Raw genomic sequence first — 24759 nt, forward strand, 5'->3', positions numbered from 1 at the left:
GAGGGGCTTCTTTCGCATCACCACTAACCTGTCTCCCTAAGGTTCTTCCCAAAACTCTACCTAAAGCCCAACACAATCCTCTAGTTCTAATAATAATCTACAAATTTAAACAGTAATAACAATTAATGTCATTGTTCAAATAATAGTTTACTTTCATCATATATTTGGTACAAATTTTTTTGTCATTCTATTAATAAAAAAAAAAAACTAACAAGTTCAGTAAATATTTTAAAACCCTATTGTACTATAAAATGTAGTATATTTTAACAAAGGTAATAACAACATTTAAATTACCATTAAATGATTAATGTAGCAAACTACAATATATCATCAAAATCAAACTACAAATTCAGTAATAATTCCCGGCTATTATCTACAAGTTGGGAATTATCTACAAGGTTACAATAGCCCCTACAAATAAGGACCAACAACCACACTCAACTAATATAAATACAGGTTCCATCGAACCCCTCTACACGACTTGTTCACACACTCAGCACATGGCAACAAGCTTGTGCCCCCTCTCTCTTTCGCGCATACAAGCTTTACATTAACATACATTTGCTTTTCTTTCCTAACTCATATTGTTACTTGAGCGTTGAAGTCCTTTATTTTGCAAGTCCCCGCTCCTATCAAAGATACCTCTCCTAGCCGACGTATGAAGTTCGGAACCTCACTCAGCCACATCCACCTTGACGTGTTACGGTTCTAAATTTTGGTAAGAACATTTGGCGTCCACTGTGGGGCCACGGTAAAACATACCCCACGACCTCTCATCAATCCCCTCACACTCATCTATGGTTAGCACTTAGTCTGCCCTCTGATGTGAGACCCCCCCTAACGAACTCCCATCTTTGTCCGACAGTTATGACAGACACAAATACTCTACAACAACTCCAAAACCGCATCGCAGGGAGCAACACCATGAGGAAGAGTTGACAAAGCTTAAAAGTTGACCATGACCAGCTAGAGGCTCATGTCAGATGTCTCTAGGGCGATGAGCAATTCGCCCACACCTTGGCCTGAATGCACCCTAGGGGAATCACACATCTGACGCATATGCAACACTGCAGATGATTTGAGTCTCTCCCACATGCAATGCCCAGCGCGGACTGTCCGTTGACATCCTTTTGTCGATCGCATTATGGAGGCAGGTATACCCTTGGGGTGGAAACCACTCAACCTCGAGCGATACGATGGGACAACAGATCCAGATGAGCATCTGTATGCCTTCCTGACACAGGCGAACCTCTACACCAATGATAACACGATCCTATGTTGTGTCTTTACTACGTCCCTCAAGGGAGCAACATTGACCTGGTACGGTGGACTTCCACCTAGGTCCATAGATAGCTTCAACACCCTTGTCAAATGATTTAATGCGCAGTATGCCACTAGCAGGTTTCACCGCATGACCTCGACCACCTTATCCAGTTTGCGACAAGTAGACGACAAGTCTCTCAGAAAGTTCATGGACAAATTTGGGTGCTCTTCGCCTTACGCCCCGACAAGTTCTTAGATAGTCTGTGCAAAAAATCACTCGGTAGCATGGACGAACTGTGCGAATGAGCCAAGGGCTACATCCAAATGTAAGAAATGTCCAGATTCTAGAATGAAGTTCGTCAAGCCCAACGAAATCGCGACAAGCACGAAGCACACACCAAGCCTAACGCGCACAAGTCAGACAAGAGGCACAAGCCAGACAAGCATCAACGTCTCTCCAAAGGGCCTAGGTATGAGCGTTATACACCCCTAACGACTAATCGCACCATGATTCTCGAGGAAACATTCAACCTGGAGGTACGTATCTGGCTACCCCAAAGACGCAACCAAATATTGCAGATATCATCGCAGTATTGGTCACAACACCAAACACTGTTGGGCCCTAAAAGACAAGATAGAAGAACTTATACATGCTAGGTACTTAGCCCAGTTTGTTAAGAGACCAAACAACCACCAAGCAAGAGCAAGACCTGGAGGACATCTAGAGGAGTAGAACAGGAACAAGGAAGCAAATAGAAGAAGAGTAGAAGACTATGATAGACCAAGACAGCAGCAATAGTGACAACCTCCACCCTAGAACAGGAACCCGCCCAACACATCAAAGGTGTAATCAACACCATCACTAGCGGCTTTTCCTATGGATGACAGTCTAACCATCCCCAAAAATGAAGCCTACACGCCATCTGGGACTTCAACATTAATTTTTTCGACACACCCTTTTAGTGAAGTCTCCCTCTTATCACCTTTACGGATAGGGACTTCAAGGGCATCAACCCCGTCAACCAAGACGATTCTGTAGTTGTCTCCATCGTCATAATGAACTTCATGGTGTTTAGGGTCCTCATCGACCAAGGTAGTTCTGCTGACATCCTGTATTGGAAAACCTTCCAAAGACTTGAGGTCTCACATAATATTGTCCACCCCCACGTAGTCCACTCCTCGGCTTGCATGCGAGAAAGTCGAGACCAGAGGCTACGTGGACTTGATGACCACTTCCGATCAGGGCAAGCTCTCCAGGAGCTTCACCATCATATATCTACTGGTTAATGCAAACACATCATACTTTTCCTTAATCAATAGAAAGACATTCCACGAGGTTGGAGCCATAGTCTCCACGCCCCATCTGACAATGAAATTCCCTACACTGACAAGAGAGATCGTAACAGTCAAGGTTGACCAAAGGCAAGAGCGATAGTGCTATGCAAAGAGCTTGAAGTAGCACTGTATCCTCCCATCTATGAGCTTGTCATGCCTCACCCCATAGCAGTTAAAGGCACTTAAGTCATGATAGTGAATGAAGGGTCTCAAAGTCGAGCCCTAACCGTCTACCAATCTAGCCTAGGCATAGAATTTGACATAGATCAGTGAGATGATACCTTCGACAGAGGCCCAAAATCCATCAAAGAGCTTGTCTAGCTACAACTCGGACCTAAACCAGGGCAGTGCACTCAGCTCAGTAGGGACCTCACCAGTCATAAACACCGCTGCATCGTTGACATGCTTTGCAAAAATGCAGATTTATTTGCCTGACATCCATCTGACATGTCGGGGATCCATCCCGACATAATCTGCCATAAATTGGCTATTTGCCCCCAAGCTAAACCTATATCACAAAAGAAAAGGAAGATAGGAGAATAGCAGTGTGAAGCCGTCAAAGAAGAAGTAGACAAGCTCCTTCATGCCAACTTCATCAGAGAGGTCAGGTTTTCTACCTGGCTCGCCAACGTCCTCATGGTAAAAAAGGCCAACGACAAATGACGAATGTGCACCAACTACACTAATCTGAATAGGGCATGCCCTAAAGATGCACACCCTTTTCCCAGCATCGACAGGTTGATCAATAGAGCGTCCAGATTCTAGGTGCTAAGTTTCCTGGACGCATACTCTGATACAACCAAATCAGAATGCATCCTCCAAATGAGGAGAAAACAACATTCATCATTGAAGATGTCAACTTTTGTTATAAGGTCATGCCATTCAGCCTAAAAATACAGGCGTGACATACCAATGACTAATGGACCGAGTCTTCAAACAATGGATTAGACGAAATGTCAAGGTATATATGGACAACATGATTGTCAAGTCTCAAAGAATACCCCAACATGTGGGGGACCTGGAAGAAGTATTCGGGGAACTACGCAAATACGACATGCACTTTTGTGAATGGTTTGACTATTTGAGGATTCACATACTTCTCCACTTCTTCCTCCCATCCATTTTCCTTTTCCTTTCTTGTTCCAATGACTTACACCTTTGCTTTTGTGAATGGTTTGAGCCTGCAAAGCTTGTTCTTAAGCCCTTTCACCACTCCCTCTCTCCTTAACTCATTCTTCATGTGCTTGAAGAGAATTCAACAACTCCCCCACCTTCATTGAATCAAAGATCCTTGGATTCTTTGATTGCCACAATAATGTGATTAAAAGAGGAGTCAATGTTCTCAACACCTTGCCAACAATTTGTTGGTCTAACAACACTTCATTGCAGGCTTTCATTGAATTGATTAATGTTTGGATTTAGTTGAAATAATTAACAATGGACTCTTGATCACTCATTGACAATAATTCATATTGTCTTCAAAGATCTTGAAGCTTCACCTTTTTGGTTTTGTTTGCACCTCCATAAGCTTTGTTCAAGATGTCCCAAGCTTCTTTTATTATCATAGCCTTTGAAGTTTTTCCAAAATTTGCAACATCTACACACTGGTGAATCAAGAACTGGGCTTTGCAATCCATCTTCTTGGCTTCTTTGTGAATTTTCTTTTGCTCATCTGATGCACTTCTTCCAAGTTCTTGAAATCCATTCTTGACGATTTCTTCCATATCCTTGAAATTGAAGATTGCATTCATCCCCTCACACCAATCATCGGAGTTCTTTCCATCAAGCATAGGTAGGTTGCCTGAAACATAACCACTTGAACCAGCCATGACTTCTAGTCACTAACACTTCAGAGTATCGCACAAAATCAGTCTCCACCTCTTTTCACACAGATCCCTAACAATGGCTCTAATACCAGTTTGTTGGGAAGAAGACACTCTCTCACAAAATGTTTAAAGAAGGATAAGAGATAGAAGTTGAAAGTAATTGTTATTGATCACAATTTTCACATATATAATTAGTTTCCTTTTATAAGCAACTCACATTAATACTCATCTACCCTTTAATCTCTAACTAACTAATAACATAATAACTGTCATTTAAATTATATCACAACACCTCAGCCATGGCTAGCACTAAAAAAAGGATTTTTCTTAGAATATAAAAAAATGGAAGAGTCACGAGACCCTTAACAAAAAATTTTAAAAAAATAGTGGTATTTGGTTTTGTTGAGAAAATGGTTAATTTTTTGGATTTGGATCTAAGAAAAGGGTTCCCCAACAATGTGGAACATGAGAATCATTAATTGAGATTTTTAATTTTTTTATTTTTGTTATGTTGAATAGGTGATAGTGTGTCTAAAGAAAAAGTGAGGTGAGGATTGTAGTGAGGATTTTATGCACGAAGCTGAGTGATGTCATTATTACCGCGAGAGGGGTGGTGATAGGATTTTTCTAATGATAGGATGTATGGAATATGGGCCATATTTTGCGCATATTGGTGAATTGAAAAATCACCTTTAAAAAAAGTGAACTCAAAAATACCTCTACTAATAAGATGTTTAATTAATAAACGTATCAAAGTGTCATCTCAGCAATTAGTCAACATTTTTTTTCCAACAATCAACACTCCTAATTTTATGATTGTTAAAATTCTCAATTTTTCAAACTAGGGGACCAAATGTTTCAATTTTAAAATAAGAAGGTCAGAATTGCATATTTAATACAATAGAAGGACCAAAATTATAATTTAATCAAAAATTAATTAAAAATGACTTAATTATGATTCAGATCCTTGAAATTGTGATATTTTCTTAGTTTCCATTTAAATTTAATTTTTCTAAATATTTTATTCAACAAAAAAAATATTTTTTTAATCTATAATAGGTTAAATAAGCCTTCAATTAAAGTATGATAAAAGTGTATTTTTTGTACATCACTCAGGTAAGAGACACTAATTGCTAAACATAGGTGTTGTGAAGTCAGTTAGAAGTAGGAGCTGATATAAAATATTTCAAATATGATAATTTTGTAATGATGAAAGAGCTAACATAGCTTATCCAATTATCTTTCTAGTACAAAAATAAAAGTTACATAAATGACTCATAGTTTGAACATGAATCATATATAATTATAAATATACAATGGAGTACTCTTGCTATATCTACACTCCATGAACTAAAACCTTTGAGATCGAGCCACTATTATAATCAAGAGGATTAGTATGGAGAGAAGGAAAGATGACCTAACTTTTTCATCCCTCTCTGTTGCAATTGTTGTGGCATTCCCCATCTTAGGGGATTGAAATAAATCATTCACAAGTGATTGGAAACTTTCTATTAGTTCCAATATTTTTCCCTTTATGATATCCAATGTCCAGCTAAGTATTTGTATGCCAAATTCATTTAGTTCAAAAATCTGAGGTCTCCTGCAATCAACTAAATAAAACAATACCATGTGAAATGAGTCAGTAGAAGTTTAATGCAATATAGTATTTTAACATTCAAAAAGATGCTTTCATATATATCCCTTGGAGGTCATCAAGCAGGGAGGAAAGAGAGAAAATAAAGGTGTAAGTTGGATATAAAAATAGGGGTGCGATAACCTAGGGTTGTTTAACATTTTATTTTGGATTCTAGTTCCTCCAAAATGAGAAACTCACTTTAACAGAGTAAGATAAGTAATCTTAATCGTTGTTGATGAAATAAGCAATTGATATTATGTACACATGGACAACAAATTGTGACTTTGTTGAGATATCAAAAGTTGATTTTCTCATCAATGTTTGAGATTACTTACCTTTTATTAGAAAAAATTCAAGTCTCGCATCAGCTAGAGACAAGACCAGGATAGAATATATAAGTAAGGGAAAATCCTCACCCTATGAGCTAGCTTTTGCGGTTGAGTTAGACTAAAACCCACATTCTAAAATGGTATCAAAGTCTATCCTAAATCAATTCAAAGAACCACCCACCATGTTATCGCAGACCAAGCCCAAAAGTGTTGGGCATGAAGTAAGGGCGTTCAAATCCAAACCGATCGAAAATAAAAATTGAAAACAATTATAAAAAATTGAAAACCAAACCAAACCGATTCTTTTTTTAATATCTTTGGATGATTATTTTTCTCAAATCGATTAGTTTAGTTCAATTTGTGATTTGCATTTTTGAAACCAATCCAAACCGTAAAACTTGTACTGACACTTATATTACTTTAATTTTATGTATTTTATGTGTGTACCACTTCAATTTCATAATATTTTGTAGTGTTATGTATACAAAACTTATATAATGCATACTACTTTATTTTTCATATGACTCTTTAAAGATATGTTTGGTTCAAAATAGATAAAACTGTCCATATTTTTATTATAAAGGGTTTATCATATTAATAAATTTCGTAGATTGTTGTCAATAATTTTTAATGTAATTTTATTTAAAATATGAAAAGAAGTATATAAATTTTAATAAAATAATATTTTAGTAAAAACCGCAAAAATCAAACCAAACCACAAAATATTGGTTTAGTTTGGATTTTATTGTAAATGAAAACCAAACCAAATCGATCTGCATATATTTTTGAAGCTTGGTTCAAGTGACTTTTTGATTAAAACCGAACCAAACCGAGCTGCGAACACCCCCTAGCGTGAAGGGATGTATTGGAAAAAACTCTAGTCCCACATGGGCTAGAGATAAGGACAAAATAGAGTATATAAGTGAGGGACAACCCTCATCCTATGAGTTAGCTTTTAGGGTTGAGTGAGATTCAAATCCACATATTAAAAAAAAAGCACATCCCATATTAGCTAGAAATAAGGCCAAAATAAAGTATATAAATGAGAAACAACCCTCACCCTATGAACTAACTTTTGGTGTTGAGTTAAGTCCAAACTCACATTTTAAGATGGTATAAAGTATATAAGTGAGGAACAACCCTCATCCTATGAGTTAACTTTTTGGGTTAAGTTAGGTCCAAACGCACATATTGAAAAAAATCTAAATCCCACATTAGTTAGAGATAAGACCAAGATAGAGTATATAAGTGAGGGACAACCCTTACCCTATGAGCTAACTTTTGGGGTTGAGTTAGGTCCAAATTCACATTTTAAGATGATATCAGAGTCTATCCTAGATCCATTAAACGAGTCACTCACCATGTCATCCACGCACCAAGTACAAAAGTGTTGGGTGTAAATGGGTGTATTAGGAAAAATCTAAATCTCACATCGACAAGAGACAAGACCAAGATAGAATATATAAGTGAAGAGAAATCCTCACCCTATAAACTAATTTTTGGAGTTGAATTAGGTTCAAGTCCACGTTTTAAAACTTTTTACCCTAACTTTAGAGTAGTCATTTTTTTCATTTTTCTTTTGACCGGGAAGGGGTTTTATGAAATGCAATATGCAGTTGGTAGCTACTGTCAATCTATTCATTTACTTCTGTAGTTTTACTTTTCAAAAAATACACATATACATAGGACATGACCATACATACAAACCTGAATCAGGCAACTCTAGGAGCTTTTTTTGATGCCGGACATTGCTCATGACAGCATCCCAAAGAGCCTTATCAGATGATAATGATACCACTAATCTCTGCAAGAAGTTATAGTCCCAAAGACAGTCAAATTAAAAAGAAAATTAAATAGGAACAACAAAAGTCATATATAGAAGATTAAATTAGATAATAAAAGCAAGAATGACCACCTAGAAAGTGCCAAAGTGGTGCATTCAAATTGGGGATAACATATTAAATAACAAGATTCCCCCAACAGTGGTTGGTATCCATAACATGACAAATGAGGTTTAGACACTCGGATTATTAGCTCCGAGCAAATAAAAGAAAACAAATTTCGTCCAAAACAAAAATATCTAAAAAAAATAGAATTTTTATGTCAGTTTTCACCCAAAATCAGGGATTGTTTTGATTTAATAAGTGAAAAAAAATACTTTGCAATTTAAACTACTAAAGTCAAGAGGGAAACCTTAATAGTGGGATCAGCTTGCAGCAACTGAAAAGCATCATATAGTCTTTTATATCCATGAGACATCACTCCCCTCGAATCATAAAAGCCTGAGATCTGTTGAAATGCTTGCATAAATCTGACACAACAGTTTTGAAAAGGAACGTTCAAGCTGTTATTAATTGCTTGGATAAAACTCTTATATACACACAATAAACGGTAAAAAGTAACCAGTAAACTTTTGCCACTTGATAAGCTAATTTAACTTGGGTAAAAACTTATTTATTTTTTGTTTCTTGTTTTCTTTTTTTTCTAAGTGGTACGAAGAAGTTTATCCTAACATGCCTAAAACAACTTCTACATTAAAGTAAAGTAGACAAGACTAAACTATGAGTAACGAGAAATGTTACAGCCACGGCTCAACATGGAACACTGATTAACCAAAGCAGTAAAATTGAAGTTAAAATATTCTTTACCGCAACAGTAACTACAATTTAATCCAATTATCTTTAAAGGGGCATCAAGTAATAACAGAGATGTCGGAAGAAAGTAGAAACTAGAAAGTGAATTAGAAGTTAGAACCCACTCTTGAAGAGATGATACAGCATCTTCAACTTCACGTTGAGATGGAGCTGGCTGGTTGGTGCAAAGTTGAGTGTGAGAGACGCTGCAAGTGCAAGATAAAGTGTTTGTAGTTGAAAGTGCAGGGTTAAGCTTGGGAGCAGAAGAAGAAGGAGAAGGAGAAGAGAAGTTGTTGAGGGTGTTCCTAAACTGAGGCACACGATGACTGGTAATGGTAGTCATGATGGTTCCTCCTCCCATTGATGGGGGTACTGCATAGAGAGTTTCTAGTTATTACTCTTCCATAACATAATCTTCTATTAGGTGGATGATGAGATAAGATGTTGGCATTTGCTTCTTGGACCCACTTTTAGATGTTGGAATTTGCTTCTTACACCCCCTATTTTGCTTCATGCACGCCCCTAAAGACATGAACAGATCCAAATACCCCTGCCTCTCCCAAGCAAGTGGGGCCCACCCAAAACCTCCGCCAACCCAAACACCACTGCCGTAACTGTCAACACCACCACCGACAACCATGATTTAAAAAACAACACAAATCAAGTTGTTCAAGTCAAAAATAAAAAAGAGGAGTAAAACTATACCTTACTCTGGAATAGCTATTCCGAAATAGGCTTAATTGTAAATTTAATCCCCCAATTTATCTCAACTCAGGAATTTGGTCCCCCCTCACCAATTGAGTCTTTCATTTTTTTTTAATCTCGTTATTTTAGTCTCTAATCCCGAAATTAAACGTTGACTGTTAATTGCTTATATTGATCATCATATGTCGTGCTTTTATTGGAAATTAATTAGGTACACAAAATTAACCATCATTGGTAATTTTTATTTTACCTCTTTACCATAAAACTTCTCCCTATTATCACCCTACAAGAAAAAGTTGTAAAAGAAAAAGTTGGTTAAGCTTTTCTCATTTATTATCATAAAATAATAATAAATATTGATAAAAATAATTATATAAAATAATTAAGAGTGATTTGATTTTAATTTTTATGTTAATTTAAATATTGTTATGTTATAAAGATCATGTAAACATATAAAATATATTCCTTGCTAATTCAAATAAGATTTTAATATACATGCCTTTTTAGTTAGAATTTTTATTTTCTTATTAGCATGTAAAAAATTTTATATTGTTAACTGGTTAAAAATATTGTTTTGTATGATTTTAACGTAATTATAATAAACTTGATATACATTATAATTGACTGTCTAAAAACATCATTACACCAATAATGTATGTATTATTTATTCTTAAAATAATAATGTTTTAACACTATGTTTTTGTGTGCTGGAACCTCCCATTCATTGTCTATGCCATTTTTTTCTTACAAATTTTCTCCATCGGCGGTATATTAATTCTACAATCTATAAATTATCATATTTTCTCTAGTTTTCATAGTGCGTTTACATTCTACAAGCCATATCTAACACATACACATATATAGTTAGACTTGATAAAGTATTCTATTTTTTTGAATGCATAAAGTCTGTATTATTTTAAGAAAAAGAATATTGATATTACTTTCAATTCTGAAGATGAAGTTCCATTTGTTGTCCTGGCAATTTTTGTTGTTGCTTTACCTTGCGTGTGGACTAGAATGGAGCTTGATGCAGGTCCTAGCTTCAATAGTGTTATCGATCAAGTATGTTTATCAGTTTAATTTCTTCCTTATCTTATATACAGCAACGACCACAAACTGATGTCCTACGTACCCACACATGCATAATTGCATATACCATAAGGTTTTCTTTTTGTGTATAATGATTATATCAATGACTCTTTTTTGAGATACTGATTAAATATCAATGATAAAACCTACAACTTAATGCATATTATATAAATATCCTTATTATTAAGCCAATTCTAGCGAGATATTGGCATTAGGTTATATAACATTTCTAATTGCCAATTCACATTTTTAAATTTTACAAAATAATTATGAGTATACCTTCAACATTGTCTTCCAAAATTGCACAAGTTATCACATTTTTCTTTTAAAAAAAACATACACCAAATTATTTTTTAAATTAAGATCTCAATCATCACCATATATTTTTCTTCAAAGATTTTATCACTAATTAAGTTTTGAAAAAATTAAAGTCCACTTAATCAATTTTCAAAATTCTTATCCATTAGTTTAGTCATCTATATCTATATTTTGATTAAATATACCGACATTTTAAAATTTTGACGGATAAATTTAGTCACTAGATTATTGGAGGAAATGCATTTTAAAATTATATTTTGAAGGACTTACTTAATGATCAATTTTTTTAAAAAGGGATATAATGTGGTGCTATATTTAAATGGTTAACTTAAAAATTCACTAATAATTTATGATTTCAATATCATAAGTTGTCGTCACTGAAACAACTTCTAATATTGAAATTAAACCTTAATTAATTATTTAAATGTTTATATATTCACAACACTATTTTTTTTTTGTTGGAAATGCTTACATTCATTTTTATCTCAATTACAACTCCTACCACTAAAAAACCCATGCATATACTAATAGATAAAAATGTTAATAGTATAAAACATTGATATTATGCGTCAATCTTCTTTATTAACCGAATTGTCCTTCAATAATTACATATTCTTCATACTTCGGTTTAGAAAATTAACGTGTGCCTTCAATACATCATCATGTAAACCTACAATATTTCTTATAAAGTATGTTTCGTTAGAAACAAGGTTTTAGTACCCTCCAACTTACATTTTTTTTCAATTAATTAGTATATAATTTTTTTTAACTACCCTCCTTTTTCTGCTAAAACTCTTGGAATCTCTGTTCCTTCCGTGGCTCCTGATAATTTCGGATGCGTAACAACTAAAACTAATGGTGATATTTCATTATGCTTTATTTTTTTTATTTATTTTATCTCTGGCGTTTAATTGATATTTAAGTACATGCATTTTGAAAATTTAGTTTTTCTCTGATTAATAAAAATTGCCTTTTCACCTGCTATTCAAAAGACAAGCATCATGAAAACATATAATTTTTTTTTTTTCGAAATGAATATGGAACCTGGCTTTAGGACATCCGCTTGTTTCTTCTCAGAAAAAAAAGGACATCCGTTTGTTATTTATTATAAGTATATTCATTTTTAATTAATGAATAGAAGTTAAATTTTATTTGGCTAATCTGATGTAAATAATTTGCAGTTACTATTTACATAGAGCCAATGCCTTTTATATGGCTTTTGAAGTTAATGTTTTGCATATGCTTTCTTATTTGAGCCTTTGAATACTTGAAAAATAAATATAGTACGTATAGTTAAAAGGAATCTAAAATTAATTTTATTTAATATCATTTTCAACTATTTGTTTGGTAATTTGTAAAGGCTTTTCTGAAAGCATGGAGAGACGCACGTAATGCAAGTCATGGCTCCCCAACACTTCTCATACCGAAAGAGAAAACTTTCATGTTACAGCCGGTGTTGTTCCGTGGTCGTTGCAAGCCTCCAATAGTTCACATTAAGGTAACTAGTCATAACTTTCATATTCTATTAGAATTTTAAAAAAGTTTTTCCACCAAAAAAAAATGTTTTAAAAAATTAAAAAAATCTATATAAAAAATTGAAGTAAAAGTATTAAATAATAAGATTTTTAATTTGCTAATTAACTAGTTTTTAGCGATTTAAAAAATAAAAAGTCATGTGAATAGTATTAGATAAGAAGAAATTCAATTATTTGTAATATTAAAAAACTTTCTTTTAATTAATTTAATATATTTAAAATAAATAAATGGCATAGATAATATTCGATAACGATAAATTTAAACTTTTGGATCAATAACAAAATTATTAATTTATTAAATTTTTTGTAATTTTTATGATAAGTTTAATTAAGATGAAAAAATGTTGATATATGGAAAAATGTTTTTTTATTTTATTTCAAGAAGTTAAAAGTGAAATTTGCTAAAAAAAATAAAGAGAAAGAATATAGATATAAACTAAGTTAAGAGAGTGCAAAAAAAAGAAGTAAAAGTCAAACTAATTAAACAGTATACTCATACTAAGAGATCTAATTCAATTTGTTGAGCAAGATATGTGAGTATGGATAAAAGAATTATATATATATATATATATATATATATATATATATATATATATATATATATATATATATATATATATATATATATATATATAGATAATTAATCCAACAACAAATGTTATAAAAGAATCATATTGTTGGATCACCTATGTGCCCTTGATAACTATTTTAAAGTTTTGATCTACATTTATCATATTGCATTATTCATCATTCTTGCTTACTATCTGTCCGTTTGATCTCCCTCCGTTGATCTTAATTAATTAGTCATCCTCTCACCATCCTTCAATATACGAACATAGCCAAAAATACAAATATTTACACATCGGTTGTGTACAAGTAGCCATCAAACCCTTAATTGATATGGGTATAGATGCAGCAGTTTTAATGTGCCTTAGAGACATTAGGCATAATAAATTTGAAGATTCCTTAATAGGAACGGTAGAAACAAGCCTAGGATAAGGTCCAATATACTTCAACTGTTACCCAAACAAAATAGTGAGTCTGATGGATAGAAACATTTTTGACTCTCTGTTTTTAAACATCCACTTTCATGGTCTCGACATGAAAGAAGGATCAATCCCAGCAACTCTAATCTATAGGATCTAGTACAAATTCATGAACACTTGTGCATCTAGAGTCCTATTAAAACCTCAAAGAGGAGAAACAACTTTGTTTATAACTGATATGACAAAGGCCAATGTTTCTCTTCCGAGAACGGTAAAATGGGATAAGGTAACTCTTCCTGAAAAATGGGTCATGGATAAGGCCACGCCGTCTGTTCCCCGACCCGCTCCGACAATTGAACAAATCAAACAGGATAACTCCGATAAGGTAGAAATAACCTTTAATAGGAGAAATTCTTTTTCATCAAGAATAGAAGTCTCTAGGTCTGAATATGAGTCAGTCAGAAGATCTTTTTTGGTTAGAACTCGTTAGATCCCAATAGGATTAACCAGATCTAAGTCACACAACCAGTTTCCTACTGTAAATCTCCAAGGATTAGATACCACATCTAGCATACCTAGAACAACTTACAACCAAGAATAAAAGGACGACTAAAAGCCAATCCAATCCCCAACTTATTCTTCTATTGAACCTTATGATGTTATCTGGCAACTTTAGCATTGATAAGGAAACACTTAAGAAAGACTTTTTTTCTCCGGAGAATTAACCTCAAAGGAGATGGTTTTTCCAACACTACAAGGGTACAAACAAAAAATAGATCCAAGATAAGTTCTATGAATTTGTCGAAAGAGTCAAAATTAATGTCCTTTTCTTTGATTGGTTTCATGCTTATACCATCAGAAAGGATATAGATTACCCATGGAAGCAGGATATCATAGGTGATCCAACAACAAATGTTATAACAAACTGACAAATGAAGGATGGCAAATTAATCCAATCGGAATTACCTCCCACAACACAATACCAACTACCAAATGTCAAAGATAGTAACAACAAACCTGTCATGACTGTTCCATTCAAAACAAAAGATATCAATGAGGAAATAACCTCTAAAGACATTAAAAGCCTAATGGAACAGGCAAATTGTACCAACAAATATTTACAAGTTTTAGGAGAGTCTATCAAAACTAAGGTAGTCCCTAAACATAAATCAGTTGAGGAAACATCAACAAGTATTCCTATTGAAAAGCCACTATTTAAACCTTTTAAAATTAGTGATAAAGCTAAACGAAAAATTAGGGAACTTAGAAAAAACAATCATCCTCATTCTGGAAACAAGTCCTCAATTGAAGAAGTAGGTGACAATAATAGCGAATTACAAAACAAAATTGGTAGTTTACTTAAGGTCATCCCAGAAACTCCCCAAACTTCAAAAAATACATCAAAAATGGTAACAAGAAGTACCTCCAAATTAATTAATGTCATTAATGAAGATAGTGACCAAAACTCAAGAAAACACAACTGAGATAGGTTCCGTATCAGAAAAGGATATAAATCTAATTAATTCTAAACACTGGAAAACACCTTCCAAGTTATATTATCAATGTCCAATTGCCCCTGACCTTCTATTAGAAGAAAGAGGTGAAAACAATTTTAAGAGTTTTAGTGCAAACAACATCTATGAATGGAACATAGATGCACAAATGGAGTATAACATTATGAATACATTCCAACATATGACCATGGTAGTCACAGCCTACCAAACCTCCCATGAGTGTTCAGAAGAAATCATTATAGATATTTTAGTGGCAGGATTTTCCGGACAATTGAAAGGATGGTGGGATAATTATCTCACTAACGAGGAAAAATAAAAAATTTACAGCGCAGTTAAGACGGATCTCAATGGAAAAGTCATTACTAATGACGAGGATAAGGAGATTCCTGACACTGTTAATACATTAATATTTACAATAGCCCAACATTTTATTGGAGACTCGTCTCTTTGGAAGGATAGGTCTGCAAAATTATTATCAAACCTTAAATGTAGAACTTTAGCAGATTTTAGGTGGTACAGAGATACCTTCCTGACTAGAGTATACATCAGAGAAGATAGTCAACAACCTTTCTAGAAAGAAAAATTTCTAGCCGATCTTCCAAGATCATTAGGAGATAAGGTTAGAGATAAAATCCGTAGCCAGTCTGCTAATGGAGACATTTCATATGAAAGCTTAAGTTACAATCAATTAATTTCTTATGTCCAAAAGGTAGCCTTGAAAATTTGTCAAGATGACAAAATCCAGAGACAATTAGCTAAAGAAAAGGCACAAACAAAGAGGGATTTAGGATCCTTCTATGATTAATTTGGTCTACCAGCTTGTCCAAAACAAAAGAAAAAACAAACCTCTAGGAAATAAATCCATGAGAATAAACCTATCCATAAAAGGAGATTTCCAAAAAGGAGATACTCGCATAAACCTTCAACTAGTAAAGAAATAGAGAATCCTAGACAAAAATTAGGATAAAAAATAACATGCTACAATTGTGGAAAACAAGGCCACATTAGTAAATATTGTAGGTTAAAAAAGAAATTAAAAAATCTTAACCTAGAACCAGCTATTGAAGAGCATATAAATAATTTGCTCATAGAAACTTCGAAGGAAGAAACTTCATCCTCCATGCTCTCTGATGAAAATCTCAATATAATCCAACAAGATGACCAATTATCATCAACAAATGATGATGGACAAATCAATACTCAAACAAGAGAATAAGATCTCTTGTTTGAAGCAATCAATTCAACACCTGATCCACAGGAAAAGAAGGTTTTTCTGGAAAAACTAAAGAAAACATTAGAGGTAAAACCTAGACAAAAGGATTTTATTACAAACAATAAGTTCGATGTTAGTAACATATTCAAAAGGTTAGAAAACACTTCTGCCAAACCAATAACAATCCAAGATCTCCAAACAGAGATTAATAATTTAAAAAGAGAAGTTAGAGAACTTCGTAAACAACAAGAAATCCACCAAATTATCCTTTCTCAGCTTGAAGAAAGCAGTGATTTTGAGAATACTGAAAAGGATAACGAAAATGAAATTAAAAATGAGGAAGATGAAATGTGTATGGGATTAATCAACAAGATTAAAATCCAAAAATTCTACATAAACATTAGAATCATAATTAATGATTTTGTCTTAGATACAATGGTCCTATTTGACACAGGGGTTGATTCAAATTGTATTTTAGAAGGTCTAATTCCAACAAAATTCTTTGAAAGAACCTAAGAGAAATTAAGTACAGCAAATGGTTCAAAATTAAAAATTAATTTTAAATTATCAAATGCAATCATTGAAAATCAAGGCCTTAGGATTAACACAAACTTTCTTCTGGTAAAAAATCTTAAGAACGAAGTAATACTAGGTACCCTTTTATTAGAATATTATTTCCCCTTCAGATATTAAAAGAGGGAATAACTACAAATCATTTGGGTAGAAAATTATATTCAATTTTTCCACTAAACCAATTTCCAGAAATATAAATCTTATAGAAAATAAGATTAACCAAATTAACTTCTTAAAAGAAGAAGTATCCTTTAATAATATCCAACTGCAATTAGAAAAACCTCAAATAAAAGAAAAAAAATCCAATCTTTATTAAAGCATATTGAATCCACAGTATGTTCTGATTTGCCACATGCATTTTGGGATAGAAAGAAGCATATTGTCGATCTCCCCTATGAGAGAGACTTCAGGGAAAAACAAATTCCCACAAAGGCAAGACCGATTCAGATGAACGAAGAACTTCTTCAATATTGTCAAAAATAAATTAAGGATTTGCTTGATAAAGGCCTAATCCAGAAAAGAAAAAGCCCATGGTCTTGTGTAGCTTTTTATGTCAATAAACAGGCTGAACTTGAGCGAGGTATGCCTCGTCTAGTCATAAATTACAAACCTTTAAACCAAGCATTACAATGGATTAGGTATCCGATTCCAAACAAAAAAGATCTACTCAACAGATTGAATTTGGCAAAAATATTTTCAAAATTTGATATGAAATCTGGATTTTGGCAAATCCAAATCCAAGAATCAGATAGGTACAAAACAACGTTCATCGTACCTTTCGGGCAATATGAGTGGAACGTAATGCCATTCGGACTAAAGAATGCCCCTTTAGAATTTCAAAAAATTATGAATGATATCTTTAATCCTTATTCAAAATTTGTCATTGTCTACATAGATGATGTTTTAATCTTCTCACAAAATATTGATCAGCACATCAAACACATTCAAACTTTTATCAATATTATCAAACATAATGGATTGGCAATCTCCAAATCAAAGATCAATCTATTCCAAAGTAGAATTAGGTTCCTTGGTCATAACATATATCAAGGTACGATTATTCCAATAGAAAGGTCAATAGAGTTTGCCAACAAATTCCTAGACCAAATAACAGACAAAGCCCAATTACAAAGATTTCCAGGTTGTCTAAATTTTGTAGGAGAATTTGTTTCCTACTTAAATAACATTGTCAAACCATTACATGATAGGTTGAAGAAAAATCTGCCTCCTTGGTCTGACATCCATACCCAAACAGTAAAAGAAATCAAATTCAAAGTCCAATCTATGAAATGTTTGTATCTTCCCATTCCACAGGCATTCAAAATTGTTGAAGCAGATGCATCAGACATAGGCTATAGTGGTATCCTCAAACAAAGAGTTCATACCCAGGAACATGTCATTGCATACACATCAAAGCATTGGAATTCTGCACAAGAAAAATATTCAACTGTTAAAAAAGAAGTTTTAGCAATTGTTCTGTGCATTTCCAAATTTCAATCTGATTTATTAAATCAAAACTTTTTAATCAGGATTGATTGCAAATCAGCCGAAGACATTATTCAAAAAGATGTTAAAAACCTTGCCTCAAAACAAATTTTTGCAAGATGGCAAGCAATTTTAAGTGTCTTTGATTTTGAAATAGAATATATTAAGGGCACCTCAAAATCTCTGCTTGACTACCTCACACGTGAATTCTTACAGAGAAACACTGATGCCGCCTAAGGCGACGAGTTCCTCCAGTAGAGGAGGAAGTTCTAGCAAAGGAACAGTACTGGCTCTACCAGAGCCAACCACCAAAAAGGCATCCTCAACATCTTCTGGGTCATCTAGCCAGGCTGGGTCATCTACCCAGAAATCAAAACTTGAAGAGTCATCAGCCCAACTAACCACCACCAAACCTGAGTCATCAACTCAGGACTCCCCAAAACCAATCACCACCAAACAAACCGTGGCAGATTATGCCTGATCAATCCAAACCCTCTAAGCCCTTGAAGAAATGGGCCTCACCAAAGTCCCAAGGTTAGCCAAAAAGACCTGGGCAGAAATGGCCTCAGAATCAGATGATGATTCTGAAACGAAACTCCAAAAACAAATCCAAATTGCCAAGCAAACCAAGACGGTTAGCAACCCCAAAGGCAAACAAACAATGGTTCAACAAGACCTAACACCAAAACCAGCTAACAACTATGTTTCAAAGAATAATTTTTTTTTTTTTTCTGTTTTGCAGATGGAGCTGGAGTATTGGGACAAGAATCCCTTTAAGGCAACTGCAAAAGCTTTCCCGCAGGGATTCCATTTCAAGTCAACGACCCTCAACAAAACTAGAAAATTCTATGAGTTCATCTTAGTGGATACAGATTCAATATCCATTAAACACTTCAAAGACTCCAAAGATCCAATCCTGAATACCCATTCAACCATTCAAATCATAAAAGTAATGCAACCATGACATAACAGATTAAACCTAAACCAACCCAAGAAATTCTCTATTCCATTTGACTCGGCAAGATATACGTATTGGGATTACATTGATGCCTGGACCAATGTATTCTGGCATTAAAATAATAAATTTAAACACTCATGGTTAATCTACTTTAAAAACAACACAGTGTATAATTTCCCGAACTGGTTCCTCCAATGGTGGAATTATTTTGAACCAATTTCACAAATTTATCTAGAAGAAGTCCAACAAGGATTTAACCAATTCAAAAAAAAAATGTTTAATAACTAGGAATCAAGAATTCCAACTGATTTAATGTATTTCTCCAGCTTTGGTTTGTCATGGATTTTCTCATGGCAATATAGATATGGGAAGACAAAAAACAACAGGCAATTTCCACCTCTGCAAAGACACGCTTTTGTCAAATGGTGGACTCAATTTGACACATCAAAAGTAGCTCCAGAGCAAGTCAAAAACTGGTTTCAGGCCAACCCAGAATTTTTAAAACCTACTGATCCAGAAACATCATTGTTTCTAAATCAAAAGTCTCAGCTAGAAGTATTCTTGGCTAGCTCCAAATCCAAAGAAACTCTGGCAAAAAATCTAAAAGAGGTTCTTCATCTACTTCAACAAGAAAAAGAAAGTACCATGAAGAAGGAAGTTGATTCCTTAGAAGAAAATGATGATAAAAACAACAGTCCCTTCTATCAGAATGAGGATGATTGTTTTGGCATCTCTTTAGAAGATGATTAATTAATTAAGATCACTCAATAGCTTAATCAATGTAATTTACTTTTTCGGTCAAGTTACCGGTATTTTGCACCAATCATTGTAATAGTTCCAGTCAAGTTATTGGTACTATAGCAAACAGTAAATCTTGTGGCTATAAAAGGAGTCCTCGTCCATAATGTGAGGTACCCTTTTTATTTCAGTCATATTTTCAGGTTTCTGAGGCTACAGGTGCTCTGCTTAAGAACAACTTTTGTAAGCACTTCTTCCAAAGTTTAATAAATTTTGAGTTTCGATTCATCTCCCTTCTCCCTCTTTGTCGATCCTGTGCGGCTCTGCCGCCGTTTCAATTTCTTCTTTTGTGAAAACCTGGGATTTGTAAGCCGTTTAACGGTGTGTGTAACACCCTAATATATATATATATATATATAGTAATTATATTTGATGTTTGATTATTTTGTTGTGTTATTTTATTCTTAATTATTTTCATGGAGGTTAATTTAGTTCATAGAGGGGTGTGGGTAGATAAGAATCTAGCTTCTCAAAGAAGCCATGAGGAAGCCTCTTAATGAAGCTTCTCAAGGAAGCTACATGAAGCTGTCTCGATAAAAATGCTGCCCAGTCTTCGTTAACCGTTGGATCTTCTCGAAATTTGGTCTTGAGCTTCACAGAACACTTGTCCATGATCTGACCATTGGGATATTTGAGAAGACCTCTGGAGTGTGCGCGACGTTTCCATTTCTGAGAGCATTAGTCACTTGTGCGTTTTGAGCCTTGCAGTCCAAGTAGCTTTGGAAAAATGCCATTTCTTCTCCTTCTTTCTTCCAAAACCATTTCTAATGTTCCAAGCTCTTTCTCCATCACCCACAACCACCAGTAGCCACCACAAACCACCGTTGTTCTCCGTTGAAACCCCACACCGAGAGGAACCCTTCAACCAAAGCGGAATCTTCCAAACTTGCCTCGCGGTTTCGGTAGAGAACGAAGCCCTAATCTGACCTTTTGTTTTCCTTCGAGGTAACCATGGTTCTATGCTTGTTTCTTGTTAGTTTCATCTTACCTTTGCATCATTCTGAGTTTGGAAACCGCCATTGCATGTTTTACGCTTCCTCTGAAAAACCCTAGAGCAAAGAGACTTTGTAAAAGTTATCCTTTTCTGAAATGGGTGTTATTTTCGTGACCTTCATTGAACCCCGATCGCATTGGCATGATCAGAATTTAAAAAATGATGTCCCTTTGTAAAACCCAAAATGCTCTCAGCACTTTCATGTAGTGACGTGGGTGTTTAACCCAGAGCATTGTTGTTAGCTTTGTTTCTAAAATCCATATTAAGTCTCCTTCATTTTGGCATGGTAGAGGCTTACGGGGAACCGACGAGCGGGGACGAAAGAGAAATCTCCAAGTGACGTGACAAGGAACTCGTGGGTAGCTTACAATATGTGAGGGGAATTTATTATAAAATTTACCGTTTTAACACCATAGTTAAGGTCAGGGAACGTAGCTATGAGAATAACTGCATGTCCCTGTTGCATGCTGATTTTTCCTTTATAGAAAATGATGTTTTTAACTAATGGGATGCAATATAATTGTCCTTGATGTGCATGCGGGTTTTCCAAGAGAAATAATGTTTTTAACTAATGGGATGTGATACATTTGAATATTGATGTTGCAGCTGGTTTTTAGGAAAAACTATGTTTTGACGAATAGGATGCGATATATATTTATTGTGATGAATGAAATTGGTATCTTTATTTGATTTGTGTTGTTTGAAGACCTTGGGAGTGTAAATCTCAGGCATGAAAGAAATATATATGTGCGGAATGCAATTTATTGTTGATGTCGCTGTCGCAACCTACCCTTCGGCGGGAGGGCGACGCGGGGCTCGCGGGTGCGTCTTTCAAGAAAGGAATACGTGCGGAGTCGCCACCAACATTTATTTGAGGAAAACGTCGGAAAAATCGGAAAAGACGTTGCCTATGAACTTTAAGTGAAAGGTTCGGGAGTTGTATTTATGCACGGGGAAGGTATTAGCACCCCACGCGTCCGTCACAAGGGACGACAGCCTTTAATCAAGGGTGCAAATATGACTTCAATTTGTTTTATTTTCCCTTTTTTATGTTTTTATGTCTTTTTATGCCTTTTGTATTTTTTATCTTTTTGTGGTCGACAAGGGTGTTTCCCTCGCTCCTACGTATCCTCAATTGCGATGAGAAAATCAGACCTACGTAGTTCTTTTGTGAACAAAGCGTTTTGGTTAAGTTATTTTTTAGTTTTTATTGAATGAAAGGTCATTTAAGGCGTTGGACCATTAGACAATCTTTCGATTCTTTTGAAAAGTGAGAAAACGTTAAGGCATTGGACCATTAATGATTTCTTTATTTTTGAAAGAGGTAACAAAGTTACATATTGATTTTAGGCTTTTTTAGAAATCTACACTTAACCAATAAAAGCGGAAAAGACCATTTCAAGGCGTTGGACCTTTGAAAATGGCTCTTTTAGGCGATGACAAAAGTTTGGTTTATGAATTGATTTTAGCCTTAGTTTCACTTTGGTTATTAGTCGATTCGATTTAAGAAAGAGAAATCCCAAAGAAATACGTCCGATTGATTTTTTTTAATTTATTTTACTAAAAGATATTTTTTATTATTATATTATTATTTTACCTTTTTTTGGTTTCCAATGTGGTTACGGCATGACCGAACGGTCGGATTTCATTTTAACATAAATTAACGGATGTTACAATTCAAATGATCGGTGGAAATTTATTTTATTTTTTGATTAGGCGAGAAAATGACTTAAGTAAATGACTAAAGCACGTTAAAAACAGAAGAAAAGAAAACTGAAAGTAAACGAAATTAAAGTGAAAGTACACAAAACAAGAAATGAATTGAAAGTCTCGGATTCGAAAACTTACCCGTTGAAGACCCTGTTGGACTTCTTCGAGTCCACTGGGTGTCTTGCGGGCACGATCCCTGCAAATAGTGGATGGTATAAGAAATCAGTTGAACCATATGCATACTTACCTATGTCGGGACGACAGAGACCAACTGATACATCTGTAGGGGAGATCGGCATTGCGGTCACTGGGCAAAACGTTGCTAAGTAGCAACATCATCCATATCTGTGTAAGAGTGGTCATGTTGGTGCGCATGATCCACACTTGTCTCTTTGCAGCGACACGGGTGAAATCATGCCCCGGTATGCATAGTAGCTGCGTGATAGCCTCCCTCTCTGATTGTGCTCGCACAGTTGGCCCTCCTCCAATATCAGGGGGTGGCCCAAGAACTGATAAAAGGAAACTACTGGCCCCTGAACCAGGAGTGCAAGTCTCAGTTAAGCATTTAAGGGTAGAGGACCTTAAATTCTCTTAAGGTGCGGATGTGGAGCCCTCTGAAAGCGAGGACGCATAGTCCTCTAAAGATGAGGGCGTGTAACCCTCTGAAGGTGAGGACGTGAAGTCCTCTGAAGGTGAGGACGTGCAGTCCTCTGAAGGTGAGGGCGTGCAGCCCTCTGATGGCGAGGACGTGTAGCCCTACGAAGGCGAGGACATGTAGTCCTCTGAAGAAGATAGGTACTAGTACCCAAGGGTCCACCCTTATGAGAAATCAAGAGATCGACTCATTGAGAGGGCCGGTCATCCCAAATTCACAAGATTGGACATTTAGATGTAGGAAATCTATGTAGTTAACATGATTTTTAGGGATGCAGATGCATGCAACCTTTGTTGTGAAATTTGGCAAATGCGGACTTCATATGAAATAATGCAATGTAATGGAAAGTTGTACAATGTTCATGTCATTCTTTCCTTGTTTTGTGATTTTTGATTTTGATTTAATTTTTTGGAAAACACAGATTGACTATCCTTTTGAAAAAGGTGATAATTCATGCAACCTTATCCTATCTTTTGCAAATCTTTCCGTGAACTCCCTCAGAGTATATGTTCTGTTTGATTTAGTCACTTGACCATTTTGGAGTGACGGCAATGGAGTCGTTTGACATTTAATCAATCCATTGAAATTCCAGGGTTTGTCCCTTTTTTTTTTGTTTAAAAACATCGACGGGTGAGAACTTTTGATCTGCCCCTATGTTCACTTGAGGCTCATGCACGATGCCCCTCATTGCCCCAGTGTAAGACTTTGAGGTACCAATTTTTATCTTTCATCATGACCTTGTAGCTGGGAACCTATTAGGTGAGAACTTCTAATCTGCCCCTAGGTTTACTTAAAGCTCATGCACGGTGCCCCTCATTGCCCCAGTGTAAGGTTTTGAGGTACCAATTTTTATCTTTCGTCATGACCTTGTAGCTGGGAACCTATTGGGTGGGAACTTCTAATCTGCCCCTAGGTTCACTTGAGGTTCATGCACGATGCCCCTCATTGCCCCAGTGTAGGGCTTTGAGGTATCAATCGTTGTCTTATTTTCACAACCTTGTTGCAAGGAAGAACGAAAGAAGCGATTGATTCTCGAGAAATAATTGAAGGATTTTTTTTTCAGTTGATGGATTAAGTCAAATGACTCCTATTCTTGATAACTCACTTCTCTCTAAAAAGACAAACTTTCCAGAATGATAAAATGAGGTCACATGAACGTCTATATTTTTACTTGAAAACACAGTCAATAAAATGCTTTTTATTT

General features: G+C 34.9%; 1 protein-coding gene and 1 pseudogene across 1 annotated transcript; one reads left to right on the plus strand and one right to left on the minus strand.

Moving 5' to 3' along the window:
- Positions 1–5599: 5599 nt before the first annotated feature.
- Positions 5600–9427, minus strand: LOC100795590 (uncharacterized). Its single transcript, NM_001255754.3, has 4 exons — positions 9148–9427; positions 8583–8700; positions 8097–8193; positions 5600–6034 (listed from the first exon to the last, which is right to left on the minus strand). Exons 1-4 carry the CDS (start codon positions 9381–9383, stop codon positions 5775–5777), a joined length of 711 nt encoding a protein of 236 aa, NP_001242683.2. The 5' UTR covers positions 9384–9427; the 3' UTR covers positions 5600–5774.
- LOC100803923 (probable polygalacturonase At3g15720) overlaps positions 9386–24759 on the plus strand; it is a 90165-nt pseudogene continuing 74791 nt past the window's right edge.

The sequence above is a fragment of the Glycine max genome, chromosome 1 (assembly GCF_000004515.6).
Source record: "Glycine max cultivar Williams 82 chromosome 1, Glycine_max_v4.0, whole genome shotgun sequence".
Classification (NCBI taxonomy): domain Eukaryota; kingdom Viridiplantae; phylum Streptophyta; class Magnoliopsida; order Fabales; family Fabaceae; genus Glycine; species Glycine max.